At 34.3% G+C, this 21,918-nt stretch overlaps 1 protein-coding gene across 2 annotated transcripts in view; it reads right to left on the minus strand.

The window, feature by feature from the left end:
* The window catches only part of RNF180 (ring finger protein 180), a 273,564-nt gene that overhangs the window by 201,798 nt on the left and 49,848 nt on the right, over window positions 1-21,918 (minus strand). Inside the window, exons 3-5 of one of the 2 annotated variants that reach the window (XM_082624142.1) lie at window positions 17,406-17,501; window positions 14,827-15,786; window positions 11,957-11,992 (exon numbers count right to left, since the gene is read on the minus strand). In XM_082624142.1, the coding sequence (XP_082480268.1) occupies window positions 11,957-11,992; window positions 14,827-15,786; window positions 17,406-17,501 (1,092 nt within the window). The remainder of the gene's footprint in view (window positions 1-11,956; window positions 11,993-14,826; window positions 15,787-17,405; window positions 17,502-21,918) is intronic. The other variant, XM_082624143.1, reaches the window with a different exon arrangement.

The raw sequence follows: 21,918 nt of genomic DNA on the forward strand, positions 1-21,918 counted from the left end.
AACAAGATGGACTTAATTGATATTTATAGGACATTCCATCCAAAAACAACAGAATACACATTTTTCTCAAGTGCTCATGGAATATTCTCCAGGATAGATAATATGTTGGGTCACAAATGAAGCCTTTGTAAATTTAAGAAAATTGAAATTGTATCAAGTATCTTTTCTGACCACAACGTTACGAGACTAGATATGAATTACAGAAAAAATCTGTAAGAAATACAAACAAATGGATGCTAAACAACACACTAATTAATAACCAGAGATCACTGAAGAAATCAAAAAATACCTAGAAACAAATGACAATGAAAACACAACCCAAAACCTATTGGATGCAGCAAAAGCAGTTTTAAGAGTGAAGTTTATAGCAATACAATCCTAACTCAAGAAACAAGAAACATATCAAATAAACAACCTACCCTTACACCTAAAGCAACAGGAGAGAGAAGAACAAGAAAACCCCAAAGTTAGCAGAAGGGAAGAAATCATAAAGATCAGATCTGAAATAAATGAAAAAGAAATGAAGGAAATGATAGCAAAGATCAATAAAACAAAAAGCTGGTTCCTTGAGAACATAAACAAAATTGGTAAACCATTAGCCAGACTTATCAAGAAGAAAAGGGAGAAGACTCAAATCAATAGAATTATAAATGAAAAAGGAGAAGTAACAACTGACACTGCAGTAATAAAAAGGTTCATGAGAGATTACTACAAGCAACTATATGTCAATAAAATGGACAACCTGGAAGAAATGCACAAATTCTTAGAAATGTACAACCATCCGAGACTGAACCAGGAAGAAACAGAAAATATAAACAGACCAATCACAAGCACTGAAATTGAAACTGTGATTAAAAATCTTCCAACAAACAAAAGACCAGGACCAGATGGCTTCATAGGCGAATTCTATCAAATATTTAGAGAAGAGCTAACACCTCTCCTTCTCATACTCTTCTAAAATATAGCAGAGGGAGGAACACTCCCAAACTCATTCTATGAGGCCACCATCACCCTGATATCAAAACCAGACAAAGATGTCACAAAGGAAGAAAAACTGCAGGCCAATATCACTGATGAATATAGATGCAAAAATCCTCAACAAAATACTAGCAAACAGAATCCAACAGCACATTAAAAGGATCATACATTATGATCAAGTGGGGCTTTTCCCAGGAATGCAAGGATTCTTCAATATAGGCAAATCAATCAACGTGATACACCATATTAACAAACTGAAGGAGAAAAACCATATGATCATCTCAAGAGGTGCAGAGAAAGCTTTCACAAAATTCAATACCCATTTATGATAAAAACCCTCCAGCAAGTAGGCATAGAGGGAACTTTCCTCAACATAATAAAGGCCATATATGACAAACCCACAGCCAGCATCATCCTGAATGGTGAAAAACTGAAACCATTTCCACTAAGATCAGGAACAAGACAAGGCTGTCCACTCTCACCACTATTATTCAACATAGTTTTGAAGTTTTAGCCACAGCAATGAGAGAAGAAAAAGAAATAAAAGGAATCAAAATTGGAAAAGAAGAAGTAAAGCTGTCACTGTTTGCGGATGACATGATACTATACATAGAGAATCCTAAAGATGTTACCAGAAAACTACGACAGCTAATCAATGAATTTGGTAAATTTGCAGGATACAAAATTAATGCACAGAAATTTCTTACATTCCTATACACTAATGATGAAACATCTGAAAGTGAAATTAAGGAAACACTCCCATTTACCATTGCAACAAAAAGAATAAAATATCTAGGAATAAACCTACCTAAGGAGACAAAAGACCTGTATGTAGAAAATTATAAGACACTGATGAAAGAAATTAAAGATGATACCAACAGATGGAGAGATATACCATGTTCTTGGATTGGAAGAATTAACATTGTGAAAATGACTATACTACTCAAAGCAATCTATAGGTTCAATGCAATCCCTAACAGACTACAACTGGCATTTTTCACAGAACAAAAATAAAAAACTTCACAATTTGTATGGAAACACAAAAGACCCCTGAATAGCCAAAGCAATCTTGGGAAAGAAAAACAGAGCTGGAGGAATAAGGCTCCGTGACTTCAGACTATACTACAAAGCTACAGTAATCAAGACAGTATGGAACTGGCACAAAAACTGAAATATAGATCAGTGGAACGGATAGAAAGCCCAGAGATAAAACCGTGCACCTATGGTCACCTTATCTTTGATAAAGGAGGCAAAGTATATACAGTGGAGAAAAGACAGCCTATTCAATACGTGGTGCTGGGAAAACTGGACAGCTACATGTAAAAGAATGAAATTAGAACAATCCTTAACAGCATACACAAAAATAAACTCAAAATGGATTAAAGATCTGCATGTAAGGCCAGATACTTTCAAACTCTTAGAGGAAAACATAGGCAGAACACTCTATGACATAAATCAGAGCAAGATACTTTTTGACCCACCTCCTAGAGAAATGGAAATAAAAACAAAAATAAACAAATGAGACCTAATGAAACTTCAAAGCTTTTGCACAGCAAAGGAAACCATAAACAAGTACAAAAGACAACCCTCAGAATGGGAGAAAATATTTGCAAATGAAGCAATTGACAAAGGATTAATCTCCAAAATTTACAAGCAGCTCATGCAGCTCAACAACAATAAAACAAAAAACCCAATCCAAAAATGGGCAGAAGACCTAAATAGACGACCTAAATAGACATTTCTCCAAAGAAGATATACAGATTGCCAACAAACACATGAAAGAATGCTCAACATCATTAATCATTAGAGAAATGAAAATCAAAACTACAATAAGATATCATCTCACACTGGTCAGAATGGTCAACATCAAAACATCTAGAAACAATAAATGCTGGAGAGGGTGTGCAGAAACGGGAACACTCTTGCACTGTTGGTGGGAATGCAAATTGATACAGCCACTATGGAGAACAGTATGGAGGTTCCTTAAAAAACTAAAAATAGAACTACCATACGACCCAGCAATCCCACTACTGGGCATATACCCTGAGAATACCATAATTCAAAAAGAGTCATGTAACAGAATGTTCATATCAGCTCTATTTATAATAGCCAGGACATGGAAGCGACCTAAGTGTCCATCAACAGATGAATGGATAAAGAAGATGTGGCACATATATACAATGGAATATTACTCAGCCATAAAAAGAAACGAAACTGAGTTATTTGTAGTGAGGTGGATGGACCTAGAGTGTGTCATACAGAATGAAGTAAGTCAGAAAGAGAAAAACAAATAACGTAAGCTAACACATATATATGCAATCTAAAGAAAAGAAAAAAAAAATGGTCAGAAGAACCTAGGGGCAAGACGGCAATAAAGATGCAGACTTACTAGAGAAGGGACTTGAGGATATGGGGAGGGGGAATGGTAAGATGGGACAAATTGAGAGAGTGGCATGGACATAGATACACTAACAAACGTAAAATAGATAGCTGGTGGGAAGCAGCCACATAGCACAGGGAATCAGCTTGGTGCTTTATGACCACCCAGAGGGGTGGGATAAGGAGGGTGGGAGATGCAAGAGGGAAGAGATATGGGGACATATGTATACGTATAACTGATTCACTTTGTTATAAAGAAGAAACCAACACAGCATTGTAAAGCAATTATACTCCAATAAAAATGTTAAAAAAAAAAAACACAGGGCCTCCCTGGTGGCGCAGTGGTTGAGAGTCCGCCTGCCGATGCAGGGGATACGGGTTCGTGCCCCGGTCTGGGAGGATCCCATATGCCGCAGAGCGGCTGGGCCCGTGAGCCATGGATGCTGGGCCTGCGCATCCGGAGCCTGTGCTCCGCAACGGGAGAGGCCACAACAGTGAGAGGCCCGCATACCGCAAAAAGAAAAAAAAAAAAAAAAAAAAAAACACAATGTGAAAAATGTAGACCTTTTAGAATGTGTTTTACCTTAAATTTCAACCAGTTTTTGAAAAATAAATATAAATATTAGTCAACACATATGAACCCCAAGATAACCACAGATCAAAAACCTACAATAAAAACACAAAAAACAGATAGAAAGGAACATAAGCATACCACTAAAAAATAATTAAACCACAAGGGAAGAGACTAAAAGAAGAACAGAGAAGAACTACAAAAACTACCAGAAGACAAGTAACAAAATGGTAGTAAGTACCTACATATTAAAAATCACTGTAAATGTCAGTGGACTAAATGCTCCAATCAAAAGACACAGAGAGGGGCTTCCCTGGTGGCGTAGTGGTTGGGAGTCCGCCTGCCGATGCGGGGGGTGCGGGTTCATTCCCTGGTACAGGATGATCCCACATGCCGTGGAGCAGCTGGGCCCGTGAGCCATGGCCACTGAGCCTGTGCGTCCAGAGCCTGTGCTCCGCAACCGGAGGGGCTGCAACAGTGGGAGGCCCATGTACCGCAAAAAAAAAAAAAAAAAAAAAAAGAAGAAAAAAAAATAGAAGACACAGAGAGGGCTGACTGGCTAAAAATAACAAGAGCCATCTATCTGCTGACTACAAGAGACTCACTTCAGAGCTAAACACACATATAGTCTGAAAGTGAGAGTCAGGAAAAAGATATTTCATGTAAATAGCAACAAGAATGCTGGGGTAGCAATACTCATATGAGACAAAGTAGACAGTCAAAACAAAGTCTATAACAAAAAGAAGGGCTTTATATAATGATAAAGTAATTAATACAAGAACTGTATATAAAACTCACTAACATATACATACCTAAAATAGGAGCATCTACATATATAAAGCAAACATTAACGGACATAAAGAGAGAAACTCACAATAATACAGTAATAGTAGGAGACTTTAACCACCCACTTACATAATTGGAGAGATCATTCAGACAGAAAAGCAATACGGGAAAAGTAGTCCTAAAAGACACATTAGACCAGTTGAGCTTAATAGATATCTATAGGACATTTCAACCAATAACAGCAGAAAAGACATTCTTTTCAAGTGCAAATGGAACATTCTCCAGGATATATCACATGCTTGGCCACAAAGAAGTCTCAACAAATTTAAGAGGATATAAATTATACCAAGTATTTTTTCTGGCAACACAGAATGAAACCAGAAATTAACTGCAGGAAGAAAAATGGTAAAAACACAAAAATACATGGAGACTAAACAAAATGCTACTTAAAAAAAAAAAGGGTCAATGATAAATCAAAGAGAAAATCAGTAAATACCTTGAGACAAATGAAAAAAAAAAACAAACGCAACCTTCCAAAATCCATGGCATGCAGCAAAAGCAGTTCTAAGAGGGAAGCTTATAGTGATATAGGTCTATTTCAAGAAATGAGAAAAATTTCAATTAAACAACCTAACCTACCATCTAAAGTAATTAGAAAAAGAAGTATAAGCAAAGTATAAAATCACCAGAAAGAAGGAAATAACAGAGATTAGCAAGGATATAAATAAAATAGAGACAAAAAAGAAGAAAAATCAATGAAACCAAGAGCTGTTTATTTTGAAAACATAAAGTTGATAAGCGTTTAGACAGTCTCATCAACAACAATAAAAGAGAAGACCCAAATAAACAAAATAGGACATGAAAAAGGACAAATAACATCCAATATGACAGAGACACAAAAAATCATAAGAGAATACTACAAACAGCTATATGCCAACAAACTGGAAAACCTAGAAGAAATGGACAAGTTTCTAGAAACATGCAACCTTCAAAGACTGAATCAAGAAGAAACAGACAATCAGAACAGACCAATCACTAGTAGTGGAACTGAACTTGTAATTAAAAAAAAAAACCAACTTCCAGCAAACAAACATCTAGAACCAGATAGCTTTACAGGGGAATTCTAGCAAACATATAAGTAAGAGCTAATCCCTATCTTTCTCAAACTATTCCAAAAAAACTGAAGAGGAGGGAACACTCCCAAATTCATTCTATAAGGCCATAATTACCCTGATATCAAAACCAGACAAAAAATCTACAAAAAAACAAAATTAGAGGCCTTTATCTCTAATGAATACAGTTGTAAAATCTTCAACAAAATACTGATAAACCAAATTCAATGATACATAAAAAGGATTAAAAACCATGATCAAGTGGGATTTATTCCAGGAGGGCAAGGATGGTTCAATACCCAGAAATCAGTCAATGTGACACACCACATTAACAAAATGAAGGATAAAAGTCACACAATCATCTCAATAAATGCAGAAAAAGCATTTGACAACATCCATTCATGATAAAAACTCTCATCAAAGTAGGTATATAGGGCACATATCTCAACATAATAAAGGCCGTTTATTACAAACCCACAGCTAACATCATATTCAATAGTAAAAAGCTAAAAGCTTTTCTTCTAAAATCAGGAACAAGACAAGGATGCTCACTCTCACTGCTCCTTTTTAACATAGTATTGGACATTCTAGCCATAGCAATCAGGCAAGGAAAAAAAAAAAAAAAAGAAAAGAAAAGGCATCCAAATTAGAAGGGAAGAAGTAAATCTGTCACTATTTGCAGATCACATGGTAGTATATACAGAAAATCCTAATGTCTCCATCAAAAACTACAGGAACTAATAAATGAATTCAGTAAAGTTGTAGAATACAAGATTAATATATAGAAATCTGTTCTTTTCTATACACAAATAATGAACTATAGAGAGAAAGCAAGAAAACAATTCTATTTAAATTTTCATCAAAAAGAGTAAAATTCCAGGGCCTCCCTGGTGGCGCAGTGGTTGAGAGTCCGCCTGCCGATGCAGGGGATACGGGTTCGTGCCCCGGTCTGGGAGGATCCCATATCCGCGGAGCGGCTGGGCCCGTGAGCCATGGCCGCTGGGCCTGCGCGTCCGGAGCCTGTGCTCCGCAACGGGAGAGGCCACAACGGTGAGAGGCCCGCGTACGGAAAAAAAAAAAAAAAAAAAAAAAAAAAAAGAGTAAAATTCCTAGGAATAAAGTTAAACAAAGAGGTAAAAGACCTGTAGTCTGAAAACCATGCAACACTGAAGAAAGAAACTGAAGATGATACAAATAAATGGAAAGATCCCATGTTCATGGATTGGAAGAAATAATATTATTAAAATTACCACACTACCCAAGGCAATCTACTGATTTAATGCAATCCCTAACAAAACACCCATGACATTTTTCACAAAACTAGAACAAGTAATCCTAAAATTTACATGGAACCTCAAAAGACCTCAAATTGTCAGAGCAATCTTGAGAAAAAAAAGAGCAAAGCTGATTTCAGACAATACTACAAAGTTACAGTAATCAAAACAGAATGGTACTGACACAAAAAAAGACATATAGATCAACAGAACACAATAAAGAGCCCAGAAATAAACCCAGGCACCTAAGGTCAATTACTCTAACACAAAGGATGCAAGAATATACAATAGAGAAAAGACAGTCTCTTCAATAAGTGGTGCTTGGAAAACTGGACCAATCCATGTAAAAGAATGAAATTAGAACATTTTCTCACACCATATACAAAATTAAACTCAAAATAGATTAAAGGCCTAAATGTATGACCTTAAACTACAAAACTCCTAGAAAAGAACATAGGCAGAATACTCTTTGACACAAATTGTAACATTCTGAGGCATCAGTCTCCTAAGGCAAAAGAAATAAAAGCAAAAATAAACAGGACCTAATTAAACTTAAAAGCTTTTGCACAGAAAAAGAAACCATCAAAAAAAAAAAAAAAGAAAAGACAATCTACTGAATAGGAAAAAAATATTTGCAAATGATATGACCAATAAGGGGTTAATATCCAAAATATATAAACAACTCATGTAACTCAATATCTAAAAACCAAATTACCCAATCAAAAAATGGGCAGAAGACCTGAATAGACATTTTTCCAAAGAAGATATACAGATGGCTAACAGGCACATGAAAAGATGCTCAACATTGCTAATCATCAGACAAATCAAAACCACAATGAGGTATCACCTCACACCTGTCAGAATGGCTATCATCAAAAAGACCATAAATAACACATGTTAGCAAGGATGTGGATTAAAGGGAACCCTCAGTGCACTGCTGCTGGGAATGAAAATTGGTGCAGGCACCATGGAAAACAGTATGGAGGTTTCTCAAAGAACTAAAAATAAAATTACCATATGAACCAGCAATTCCATTCTTGGGTACATATATGAAGAAAACAAAAACGCTAATTCAAAAATATACACACACCCCAATCTTCACAGCAGCATATATACTACAGCCAAGATATGAAAGCAACCTAAGTGTCCATCAAGAGGTGAACAGATAATGAATTGTGTGTGGTGGGTGTTTGTGTGTGTGTATATATATATATATATACACACACAATGGAAAATTATAGTAAAATGTGTCATCTAATTAAAATTTTAGTTATTTTCATTACTGAAGCTTCATTACTGAAGCTTTTTATTTCAATAAACCATTAATTTTCTTCTTTAGAAACAGAACAAATGGGGAATAACTGTTCAATACGTGAATTACTATTATGATTCAGAAGCACAAAAATTTTATTTTAAAAAGATAACCAAAAATATATTTAGAATATGATTTGTGTATGATTTCAACTTGATGAATCAAGTGATAAAAGATTAAGTGGACTCCTTCAAAATCTGTGAAAAATTATCCCTATGTGCAAATCCAGGAAAATGAAACTTAATGCCTTTGTGGAAAATGCATATCTTCTCTAGGTAAACACAAGTGAGTAGGTCTTTAATATAATTTATTGACCTCTATTCTCCCCAGTGCCTAAATCACACCCTCGTAATAATACAAGTAGTCTTAACTCATTTAGTTAACTCAAAACAATGTAATATAATCATTGTAGATGGTTCATTGATTTATTAAAAACCATGATACTTGGTCAATTATTTTATATTTTCATGCACATGCCACAGAAATGTAAGGTAAACTCTTTTCACAATAGTTTCCTGTGGGTTTTAAAGAGACATTTTCTTTTATTCGTATTAACTAAGCTCAAGGTTAAGAAATGTCAACACAGCAGAACAAACAAAATGTTTAAACAGAATTATTTTAAAATATTATACAGCTATACTAGTGGCAGCTTTACATTCTCTCAATCCAGAGGAAGAAATATTCTTCCACAGGATGAAGTTTTAAAATTTCCTCAGAATGCTAACATTTCAGTCTTTACATGATTATACTAGCCACTTAGACAAATTACGTGGGCCAACAAAAGTCTCAAAGGAAATTAGAAACAGTTTGAACTGAATTAAAAACACAACATAAAAGTCATGGGTTGTAGCTCATGCAGTAACTAAAGGGAAATTTATAGCAACAAATGCTTAGATGAGATAAAAAAGGATTTCCAATCGAAAACTTAAGTTTCTCCCATAAAAAATATTTTATAAGAGAGAGGAAAATAAAGTCAAAGCAAGCAAAAGGACGTCAGTAATAAAAGTAAGACCAGAAATCAATGACTTTGAAAACAAAACATAAGAGAAAAATATAATTGAAATCAAAAGCTGGTTCTTTGAAAAGATCAGTAAAATTGATAAACCTCTAGCAAAACTAAAAGCAAGGGGGGTTGGGAGAGAAGGAGAGACGAGACACAAATTGCTATTATCAGGATTGAAAAGGGGATATCATTACAGACCCAACAGACAGTAAAGGGATAATAAGGGAATACTATGAACATTCTACACACACATTTTCAACAACTTAGATAATTCATTGTAAACAACTACCAAAATTATCCAATATGAAACAGATAACCTGAATTGTCCTATAAACATTAAAGAAACTGAATTTATAGTTAAATTCACCTCCTTCACCCACCCCCACCCCCAAAACCTCCAGGCCCAGGTAGTTTCCTTACCAAATATTTAAGAAAAAGTAATATTAATTCTTCACAATATTTTCCATAAAACACAACAGGAAAGAACAATTCTTAATTCATTTTATAAAGTCAGCACTACCATGATATCAAATCAGAAAAAGACTGTACAAAAATAGAGTAAGCATCAGGATAATATCCTTCATGTACAGAGGCAAAAAAACAAAGAAACTAAAAAAACTCAAAAAATATTGGCAAGTAGTATCCAGCAATATACAGAAAGAAAAATACAATATAACAAAATATTTACTGTGGGAATGAAACACTGGCTCAATATTTGATAATCACTTAATATTCACATTAAAAACACATAATCATATCAATTGATACAGAAAAAGAATTTGACAAAATTCAACATCCACTCATGATAAAACTTTCAGCAAACTAGGAATAGAAGAAAACTTCCTCAACCTGATAAAGGGCATCTACCTAAAACCCATACCTAACATAATACTTAATGGTGAAAGACTGAGTGCTTTCTTCCTAACATCAGGAAAAAGACAAGGATACCTGCTCTCATCACTTCTACTCAACACCGTACTAGATGTTCTAGCTCACTCAATAACACACAAAAAGAAATAATCAAATTGGAAAGGAAGAAGTAAGACTTTTTATTTGCAGACATGATCACCTAAGTAGAAAACCCAGTGAAATCTACAAAACTCCTGCTATTCCTGATAGGTAAAATTAGAAAGGTTGTAAAATATAAGATTAACACCAAAAATCAACTGTATTTCTATATATTATTCATGAACAAATGGAAATTAAGATTTAATAAAATAATACCATTTACCAACAGTATACAAATATAAATACTTAGGGATAAACCTGACAAGAGATGTCAAAGATCTGTAATATCAACAGCACAAGACATAAAGTCAAAACAAAATTAATTATGTTTCTGTAAACTAGCGAAATACAATTATAAATCAAAACAATTTTTTTAATTAACAATAACACAAAAAGTAAATACTTAGGTATAAATCTAACAGTATATGCACACGTTCTGAATGCTGCAAACTGCAAAATACTGATGAAAGAAATCAAAGACCTAAATAAAAGGAGAGACATATCATGTTCATGGACTGGAAAAATAAACACAGTAAAGATTTTGGTTCTCCCCAAGTTGACCTATTTTTTGTAAAGATAAAAATGTTGATTCCAAATTTATATGGAAAGGCAAAGGAACTACAATAAAACAATTTTGAAAACGAAAAATAAAGTTGGAGGAATCACAGTACCCTATTTTAATGACTTAGTATAAAGCTACAATAAACAAGAAAGAGGTGTATTGGCAAAGGGAGAGACACAAAAATAAACTGAACAGAATAGAGAGTCCAGAGAAAGACCACACATATAGAGCCAGTTGATCTCTGACAAAGCTGAAAAAGCATTTCAATGGAGAAAGGACAGTGTTTTCAACAAATAGTTCTGGAACAATCAAGCATCTCTATGCAAAACAAGGGACCTCAACCTAAATCGCACACCTTATTAAAAAAAAACTCAAAATGAGTCATAATTCTCAATATAAAACTTAAAGCTGCATAACTTTTATAAGAAACCAAAGGAGAAAATCTTCATAACCTAGGGTTCAGCAGAGTTCTTAGATAGGACACCAAAAGCACGATCCATTAAAAATAAATTTGAGAAACTGGACTTCATCAAAATTAAATATGTTTCTTCTATAGGAAAAAAATGTTTTCTGAGAGAATAAAAGTACAAGCTACAGACTGGGAGAAAATCTTTACAAATCACATACTCAATGAAGGACTTACATCCAAAGTATATAAAGAACTTTCAAAATTCAACACACAGAACACAACCCAATTAAGAAAATGACTAAAAGATTTGAAGATACTTCACTAAACAATATATATAAATGGGAAAATAAGCACTTGAAAAATGGCGAACATCATTAGGGAAATGTCATTAGGGAAATGCAAACTAAAACCAGAATGTGATACCACTATGTATCTATTAATGTCAAAATTTTAAGAGTACCAGGTGTTCGTGCGGATACACTGCAAAAGGAACTCTCATACATTGCTGCTTGGAATGCAAAATAGTACAGCCATTCAGAAAAACAATTTGACAGTTACTTACCATATGATCCAGCAATCCCACTCCTGGACATTTACCCTAGAGAAATGAAAGCTTAGGTTCACACAAAAACCTGTACATGAATGTTTATAACAGCTCTATTCAAAACTGTCAAAACCTGGAATAACCTACCTCTGTTCAATAAGTAAATGGATAAACTGTGGTTCATTCATACAATGGAATACTATTAAGGAATAAAAATAACAAACTAGAGATATATGCAACAACTTGGATGAATCTCACAGGTAATTATGCTGAGTAAAAGAAGCCAGTCTCAAAACATTATATACTATATGTTCTAATTTTATAACATTACATTATTTTATAACATTATCAAAAAGACAAACTAAAGTAATGGAGAACAGATCAGTGGTCTTCAGGAATTAGGGATGGGACAAGGGTGTGATTATAAAGATATAATCATGGCACAATTATAAAGGCAGAGGGAAATTTGGGGTGGGGCTGATGGAACTGTTCTGGACCCCCATTGTGGTGGTTGTTATATGAATCTATACATATATTTAAATCATAGAGCTGTATGACAAGAATAAATCAACTTTATTGCATGATAATTAAAAAAAGAAAACCAAAACCAAAAAGACTGTGTTGAATAAAAAAAGGGTTTGCTCAGCACTCTTTCCCCAGAGTAGATGCTCAATTAATATTTGCTGAACGAAAACACTGAAAACTGGCTGTAGTTTCTGCTTTAACAATAATCTCATTTACATCCCTAAGCTTCAAAAATTTAAGTAACTTTTTGTAGCATCATTAACATTTTCTGTCATGGTGTCTGCCACAGAAAGATGTCTAGTTTACACACAAAAAAATTTAACATGTCAAATGAAAGTCAGAAATCTAGATACTCCAACCAATTATTTTAAACTTTAAAAAGATTACCATTAATAATAGGTAACTTTTTCTTTATATCTTGTATGCATATCTTTCTCATTAAAAAAGGATCTGTTTTGAAGTCATTACCCAAAGGCACGATATACAAAACAGATATCTGATATCTGTTTTAGAATCAACTAATCTTTATTAAACATTAAACGAGCTGAATAGCTAAGCCATTAATTTTTCTCGAATATCAACTCTTCCTAGGATTTATCCTTTTCCTTGAATTAGTAAAACTATTAAAAATTCCTCTTCCTTCTGACTCAAACCACAGTGTGTACTCACACTGTGAATTCATGTCATTTCTATGCTGCTACCTGTTTTTAGATTTTCTTTGCTAAGGACACATTGGGCATTTGTTTGCCTGTAGCTCCTGTGCAATCAACCAAACCTATTAGGATCCCACCATATCATTCCTGTACTGATCTGTCACAGGTCTAAGACTCATTCACTTCGATCAATTAGCTAAGCAGATTGGTTAAATCACATGTGTGTGAATGAATAAAAGCAACCTTATCAAAAAAAAAGGACCATTAATTTTGGTCTTACTTTGTTTTAAACTATGTGAAAAAGAGTGTTCCTATGCTAGAAAGTGATTAAAAATATAACTGAGGTTTTCAGAAGTACCTAGCCTAAGAATTATACACATTTTGAAAACTGTAAAAATCTTATTTGCATATTTACAGCACAGAACAAGTATAATTTTCATACTTCTTTGAAATCTCTATTTGTTAAGAGAATTATTTTAGAACCCTCCACATTGTTTTTAAGGTATTTGTTCTGTTCACTTAACATAACATATGATCATCTCCAATTTATCTAGGTTTAAGTCAAATTTTCAATAAAATGTTTGAATTTTACAGCTTTGATAAGTTAAACTATAAGGTATATTATAATGGTGCTAAAACATATTCTTTTTTACATCCTACAGTATACGCTTTGATGTCACATTACACCATCACTTGCAAAGAAACCAAATTGAAATGCTTTTGTCAGAAACCAGTCAAAAATATAAAAACAATTACTTATACTATCTAACAAAAAGATGAAAAATACCTAACATGATTGAGGCACTTAATGCAGTAATTTTATTTTATTCAGTCCATGACTAGAATCATAAACAATAATGAGTTTGGTTAACTAAGAATGAACTATTATGTAAAGTTGTAGTTTTCTGTATTTTAGCTCTGAGGACACTGTTAATATTCAATATACTAATTAATAAGGACTGCTATCTATTATGACCAAATAATGAAGGCAATTTTCAAAAATAGTTTATACAGAAATAAGCCAGTCCTCAAACTTCTAAATTTTCATAAGCACCTCATCCACTGGTTTTAATTGGTTTCCTCAGTGCCTAATATTGGTTTCCTTCACACACCCCACCCCTGAACGTATCATTATAGGTATAGGAGTTCAAACCACAGAGAAACACCCTCTCCTATAAACTTACAGTAAGGGTCAATTATCCTTTAGATAATTTTCACAATTTAGCACAGTTAACCATATCTGGCTCATGTGGGCACATAATTAAACGGGGCTCCTTGAAAATATCCATTTAAACTAAATGTAATGAAAGTGAATGAATTTGTCACTACATTGGATTTACTTAGAGAAACATTTTTGTTTCAATTTAACCTGAAAAACCAGCACTGCAAAACAATCCTAACATGAATATATTTAAAATGTGTATGACAACCTAGTCTCAATATCATGAGATGAATGTTCCTATAAAATATTAGCAAAATTGGGAAAAACTTCACAAAAGGGCATTTTCTGTACACGTGTAAGCACAGAGACATGGTTATACATGTCAGTTATAATAGAGCTACATGATCATTAAGTTCAGTTGGGAGAAATGTCATTTCAAAAATCACTCAAGTCAAGTTTTTATAATATAGGTAATTCAAAGTTAGCTCCTCTCCCCAAAGCCTGACATTTATAATACAGAATTTTTAGTAAACTCTTTTAAAAATTACCTGCTTCTGCAGCCATCTTTCATGCCTTCGTTGTTTCCGTCTCAGATTCTTCAGCTTGCTCTTTTCTCTCTTACTGAGCCTTTGATTAATGGCACCCAATGAAAAACTGCCTGAGTGCAGGAAGTCCAGAGGAGAGAGGTGCTCTTCCTGGTCTGGGGCCTCCAGTGTGCTCCTGCCAGCTGAGGGCAGGTCCATCAGGAAAGTCAGATTGTTAGGACTAGCATGGCCAGAGTACACTGCAGAAGCTTCTAGACCACACTGAAATTCTCCTCCTCTTTGTGTCTGGGTCTCACGGGGAGTCACTGAAAATCTTTGCAGCAGCATATTAGGATCAAAACTGGATGAAATCTGAAAGGAACAGTTATTTTTACTCGATTCTAAAGGCAAGCCCGAAAGGTCAATAGGCTGCGTTTCATTTAGCCTGGGATACACAGTAGTCTTACTATGGATTTCATATAAAGTGGGTAATAAAGTCAGTTTCTCATTGATGTCCAAATCCAAGCTATGTGATTTTCTATGAAAAGCTCTCGTAGTGCATCTGCCGGTCACAAGCTGTGGAACAAAAAGATGATATTTTGGATCTGATGCTTTGAAGAGCAGTTTTTCGTTCTTCATCTTGAAATATGTTGACCGTACCTCCAGGCAGAGTGCTTCTGTTAATCTTCCAGGACGATTATTATTTTGGGCCATGTTTAAAAGCCTGTGACTTCTGTTTTTGGAGGCGTCACCTCTCAGCAGAGTCTCCTTGTCACAACCTGACTGAACTCTAGGATGTGACAAGTATTTCAGCGAGGGTCTCATTAGTCGGCCTGACCGTGTTGGCTGATAATCGGTCCGGCTTTTGGACAGATGTACAGCTGCAAGCTGGCCACAGGAACATTTTGGAGTGCTGACAAAATTAAAGCCCCCTAAACGGGCCCCACAGAAAGGGCAATTCAGTTTTCCAACTGTCCACTGGGCCTACAGGTAATAAAGAAAAATAAAAACAATTCTTTCTTTGTAAAGTAACCAAAGAGAATGTGAGCTGTTTTTCTGTTTGTGGTTTTATTGTTTGTTTGTTTGTTTTTTAAAGCCGACCACATGAAAGTTTTCTATGCCACAGAAAAGGCCAGCATTCTGTTTTCTGATTAGTAGACAGAACAGTCTACTAGATGGAAACAAACCTTCCAATAGAGATAAGAAGCTCCAAAGGTCTAGAATGATAACATATTGCACATCACACCCATCTAAACAATACTCCTAAGAATTCTAAAAGAGTCTCTTAAACAATAGGCTGAATATGGATACAGTGTGAACTAATGAAAAGAAAAATACACTATGGAACCAGGAAGCAAATCAGTCTACAGAGCTTAATTTGCAAGTAAAATCTCACAGAAAAGTGTCTGTTTTGATACACTTCTTGCATACCAAGCACTGTGGGAGGGAACTTTACCCAACCAACAGAATAAAGCTCTTCCTGCCTTTTTACATACAACCAAAAGATATTGGTTGCATACATCAGTTACTTCATTTTCTATACTCAGATTACAAATTAATAATGAACTAACTTAAAGCTATCTTTTCAACAGAGATAGTAGGACATCTACAGTGTACTAATACATTTTCTAAAGTTCAGGACACTAATAAGCAGTGCACTGGCATTTTCCCAGGAAATCATTACGACGTGAGAATGGATGCAAGGGATATCTAGCTAATGTTATTCTTTAACAAAAAAAGTAAGCTAGTCAGTGGAGAAAGGCAACTATATTGTTCCAAAAATCATATTACTTATACTTTTCTAATACTTAGCTGTTTTGAATTATGAGAAATAATGATGCCACACTGACAAGATGAATTCCTACTTATAATATTTCATTAAGGATCCTTAAAAGTGTGTTTTTTTGATACTGATTGTGCCAATAAGAGTCATTAATTTTCCAGTTTATTTTACATTTGTGTAATGAGACACATAGGATATTTCATTCACTCAATAGGTACTGTTCTAGGTGCTGGGGATATAGTACATAATGAACAAAATATAAAAACTTCTGACTTCATGGAGTTTATATTCTAGTAGAGGAGCTAGGTAACTAACAAGATCAGTAAGCCCTTTGTGTGTGTGTATATATATGCATATGTGGATATGCGTATGAATGTGTATAATAATTTATATATGTCATATATACTTAAGCATATTTAAAGTTCTATATATCACTTATAATGTGTGTGTAAAACATAGATAGGTATATAAAGTAGAGAAGGGAGAAAGGAAGTGTTGAGAGTGGTAATAGTGGGGAGAGGCACTTGATAGATTGGCCAGGCAATGCCTCACTGAGAATAAAGACCTAAGGAAATGAAGAAACAGGTGAGTAGCTTTGGGAAGAGAAGTCAAGGAAGGGGAAATACCAAGTGCAAAGTCTGAGGTATAAAAGTACTCAGAGCACTCCAGTAATAATGAAGAAACCAGTAAGCGTAATCAAGTTACACACCCTTTCATGTCTCTTGAAACAACGCATCCAAGAAAAATAGCTCTAAAATGAGGGCAAAAACTTTCTGAAGGTAGTATATTCCTAATTTTACTCAGAAACAATGGAACTTACTTTTTGTATTAGGCAGTGTATCCATTCTGGAAGGGCTTCTATATCCATATGCCACACATGACAAATATTTTGATCATCAGCTGAATCATGTCTATCCTGTTATATCAAAATGCATAATATTAGTCATGACTAGTTCAGAATTTATTACACAAAATTCATATTTGAGTAAAACACAAAAAAATACTTTCAATTTTAGATAGGAAGGAAATACATACTGCCCTTCTCTCCTTACTCCCATTGCCAAAGACAAACACAGAAAGAAAAGGTTTTTTTTTTTTTCAGGGAATAGCCACGTTTAAATTGACCAAAAAAAAAAAAAAAAAAAAAAAGATTCCTGCATTTCATTGAGTTCATCAAATTAAATTTAAAATTGAGCAGAAAGTTACTGAATGGACAAATCTGGTGCCCTATTTTTTCTGTGTGTGAGTAAAAATACTACCATTCATGACAACTTCCCCCAGCCTTCAATCTCTGATTCTGTCTGGACTCTAATGACAGAATAAAGGAGTTGCTGTATTCTCTATCAAGATGCTCCAGAAAAGTTTAAGAGAATGGGAGAAGAGGAATAATTGTACAGGGAGCTAGATAGGCTCTGACTAAATTTCAGCTGTGTAAGTACAACAAAAAATTCAAAAAGAGACAATTTTAGCCTTTTGAAGTAGGTTTGTAGAAATAAATGTGATATATAGTTGAGACACGATGACTTCTCAACATGTCAAAAAAATTCAGGGCAGTCCAGGGTGAAGATATGTGGTTCTTTACTACCTCTGTGACCATAGGACAGCTGCTTTACCTCTCTGGCTCTCAGTTTCTTTTCCTGTAAAACACTGCTACATAACTGCTCAGGTCCCTTCTGGGTCTACAGAATTTCATTCTGTGAAATGACAGAAAGCGTTGATTGACAAGAACAGCACAAGGGTAGGCTCCTGTCCATATATCCTTTCCCAGGATCAGATTTTAAACAGAAGTAGCTCTGCAAGTTGACAAAGAATAGTTCTCTTTTATATTTCCAAAGTGGTTGCACTACTAGTTACTATAATCAGGTTATAACAAAGTAACAAACAAGGAAATTATTAAGCATGACTTAGAAGTTTGTATTCACAGTGCTATGAATGAAAAAGGACTGAATCTCTTTAAGAAATTTTCACTGAATAATCTACATTAGATTGTGACTTAGAGCCAGGATCACCCAGAATTTTTGTTTAATATCCCAAGATGGTTCCTCTGGACCTTACATCATTTTTCTCCTCCATCAGTAGATCTTAAGGTACTAAATTGTTGCCCAGTGTAGACAAAAAGTTTCAGCGTAATTTATTTACATATTGGAAAGATCTATAAAGAAGTCATGTTAATCTAACTTTGGTCAGGAGCCCAAAAAATCAAAATATAAATTAAAAGTGGAAGGGACTTGAGCTACTGTTATAGGTTAGATCACGTTTCATTATTTTGTATATTGTATACAGCAGTATTTTATATGTCAAAATAATAATTAGTGCTAAACCAAATTCAAGATTATAATGATGAAATAAAACTTCTGTTAAAAGGTTTAAAAATTTCCAATTCTAATGTTTTAAAAATCTGCAACATGGGTTGAAAATATTTCAATGGAAAATAGAAAATCTGTTGGGAAGGGTTTATAGTTGCCCGAAGAGAAACTTTACAGTTTTATTCATGATGCCTAAACTTCAATTCTGGTTAACAAATGGAACTTCCCATGTCAATACAAGAATAGTGAGGGCCAGAAAAGTGCAGGGCAATATGAAGAGGATATTACTGAACAGAAGTAAAGTTAGGAACAGAAGAGGAGATGCTAGGAATACTTTCTAGCTCAAACATCTTACTGCTCCCTAATACATGGCTATTCACAAGAGTGTTAGGCAAACATACAAAGGTTTAATCTTATTCTAGATTATGATAAAATGATACAGCGAAAATTCAGGCAGAGAGAAATGTAATTCTTGGTTTCAAGATAGCAAAGTGAGTACATATTCCAGCCTATACTCTCTATCAAACCACAGAACCTGCAAAAGATTTTTCAAAAAAAGGAATCAATAGATGAATGAGAAAATATGGGTGGGGAGGTTTCAATGGACCAAAAATTGTAAGGAACCTCTGAGAGATTAATAAGGGAAACAACAGCATACTGTATTCAAGTACATAACAGATGAGAACAACACAAAGAATGGCCCATGCCAAAGTTGTGGAAAATAGAAGCAAAAAAGGGCCCTGGGCAACTATTTGGGGTGGATGTGAATGAAGTCTGTCTATCTCCAGGCAAGAGGAGCACTTGGGGCAGAGAGAAATAGGGCAACATTTCTGAAAATATGGCGGAAAGGCCTGGAAAAAAATGGAAAGCATTTGCAATATGTCTAGAAGATGAGCTACTGAGGACCAATCTCTATTCTTGCTGAAAATATTACCATATAAAAATATTACATTATTTACTATATTAACTATATCAACATATAAAGAATATGAAATAGATTTGTTTTAATAATAAGGTACACCTCTAACACACACTGTTTTTTTTTAAATCAAGTGAAAGAGAACTAAATATACTTGGAATTACGATACTAAAAGCATATACAACCTAATGAAAACCAATATTACAACTTTTCTATGGAAACATATGTATATAAATGGATAGAAAAGGTACCTTACAGGCTGTGTACCAAGTTGATATCACTGGCTAGATTTTAAGAATGAAAGAAGCCTAAGATTAGGAAAGTTACTAAAAGGAAACTAACTTTTCCATAATTGTTTTAATAGAAGAATATATTAAATTACACTTATATAATAAAATATTTATTTAAAAATTGATGTAAATAAAAATAAAATACATTGATTACTTCTAGTTCTGGAAATACTGGAGTAAGTGGTATTAGACATGCTCTCACTATTAAAACTGATAAAACTAGGCAACATATATTAAAGTATTATTTTAAGACATTAGACAAAAGAAAGCACAGGACTGTGATCCCTCAGAGAAGGAAAATAAATGAGGTAAGCCTAAAAATAACCCTGGATTTCTGCCTGGGGGAACTTTCAGAACCTTGGTATAGGGAGGAGGAACCCAATTAGTGTACAGCAGCCTTGATGATTTAAGATGGAGCTCAGAGTCTGTAGAGGCTAAATAGCTAGAATTTGCAAGACACTGTACTGGCAAGGAGAGGCCTATAAATAGAAAAAAAGTTCCAGAAATCTGTATAGTGATTCCTCTAAATTTTTGGTTGAATACCAATATGGACATATGTAGGGTGAGATATCAGAGAACCAGATAAAGAAAACTTACTAAGGAAAAGACATCTTCTAGTGAGCTGCAAACAACTATTCACACAGGGCTCACAGCAAGGCTGGGAAGATGTTCAAGTTCCAAGCACCCAGAGTAGAAAGATCTCAATGAACTTATGGGGTCTTTAGGAGAGATTCCAGAAGAGTTCTGCCTTAAAAGTAGGGCTAAATTAGCCCAAGAGTAAAGGGTACTAAAATGCAACTCTAATAAAGCTTAAAAATAAGCCTCCAAAGAATGAAGTTCAATCACAAATAACTTATATGCTCGCTAAAACACCCTTTAAAGGAAGACAATAATATCCAGACACTCAATAATGTTAAATCTAAATGTCCAACCTACAAGAAAAACTACTAGATATGTACCAAAAAAAAAAAAAAAAATCCAAAACATGTGACCCACAACCAGGAGAAAAATTGATCAATAGAAATATACCCCCCAAAAAGTGGATATAATTGCATAAACAGACATTAAACCAGCTATGACAAATATTTTCAAGTATTAAAAGAAAAACATGAGTATAATGAAAAGATAAATTGTCTTAATACCTAATGAATGATATATCTAGAGAAGAAACTTTTCTGAAATTAAAAATTTCACTTAACAGCAAATTAGATACTGCAGAAGAAAACCTGAACATATAAAATAAAAAATAATGAAAAAACCAAGCATAGAAAGAAAAAAAATGTGGAAAACAATAAGCAACATCTCAGTGACTTTTGGGAAACATCAAATAGTCTAACATACATGTAAATGGAGAATAGACGGGACAATAGAATAAATCATGGCCAAATTTTCCAAAGGCCTATAGATTCAAGAAGCTCAGGGATCCTCAAACAGTGTAAACACAAAGGAAACCATGGCTCTTAATAAAATTGCTGAAATTCAGTGACAAAAGAATGCATCAAGAAAAACTAGGTATCTTACAAACAGGAGAAAAAAGATAACAATGACTTTTGGAATTCCACTTAGGGCCATGAAGGAATAGGAGTTCAGAACTAACTTCCTACCACAAACAACTAGGAAACTGGACAAAATGTAACAAACAACTATTTTCAAACAGTGGGACAACAGGCAGTAAAATACTGACTTCTGAGAGAAATAAATTAATTGAGCCTATAGTCATCCAGACTTTCTTCCTGGTGGCAATTAACAGAGTACAGTACACATGAAGAAGGAACCTCGACAGAGTCTGGTCAACTTTCTGACTTGAGGAAACAAGAA

Source organism: Mesoplodon mirus (assembly GCF_964341445.2).
Source record: "Mesoplodon mirus genome assembly, chromosome: 5".
In the NCBI taxonomy this organism is placed as follows: Eukaryota; Metazoa; Chordata; class Mammalia; order Artiodactyla; family Ziphiidae; genus Mesoplodon; species Mesoplodon mirus.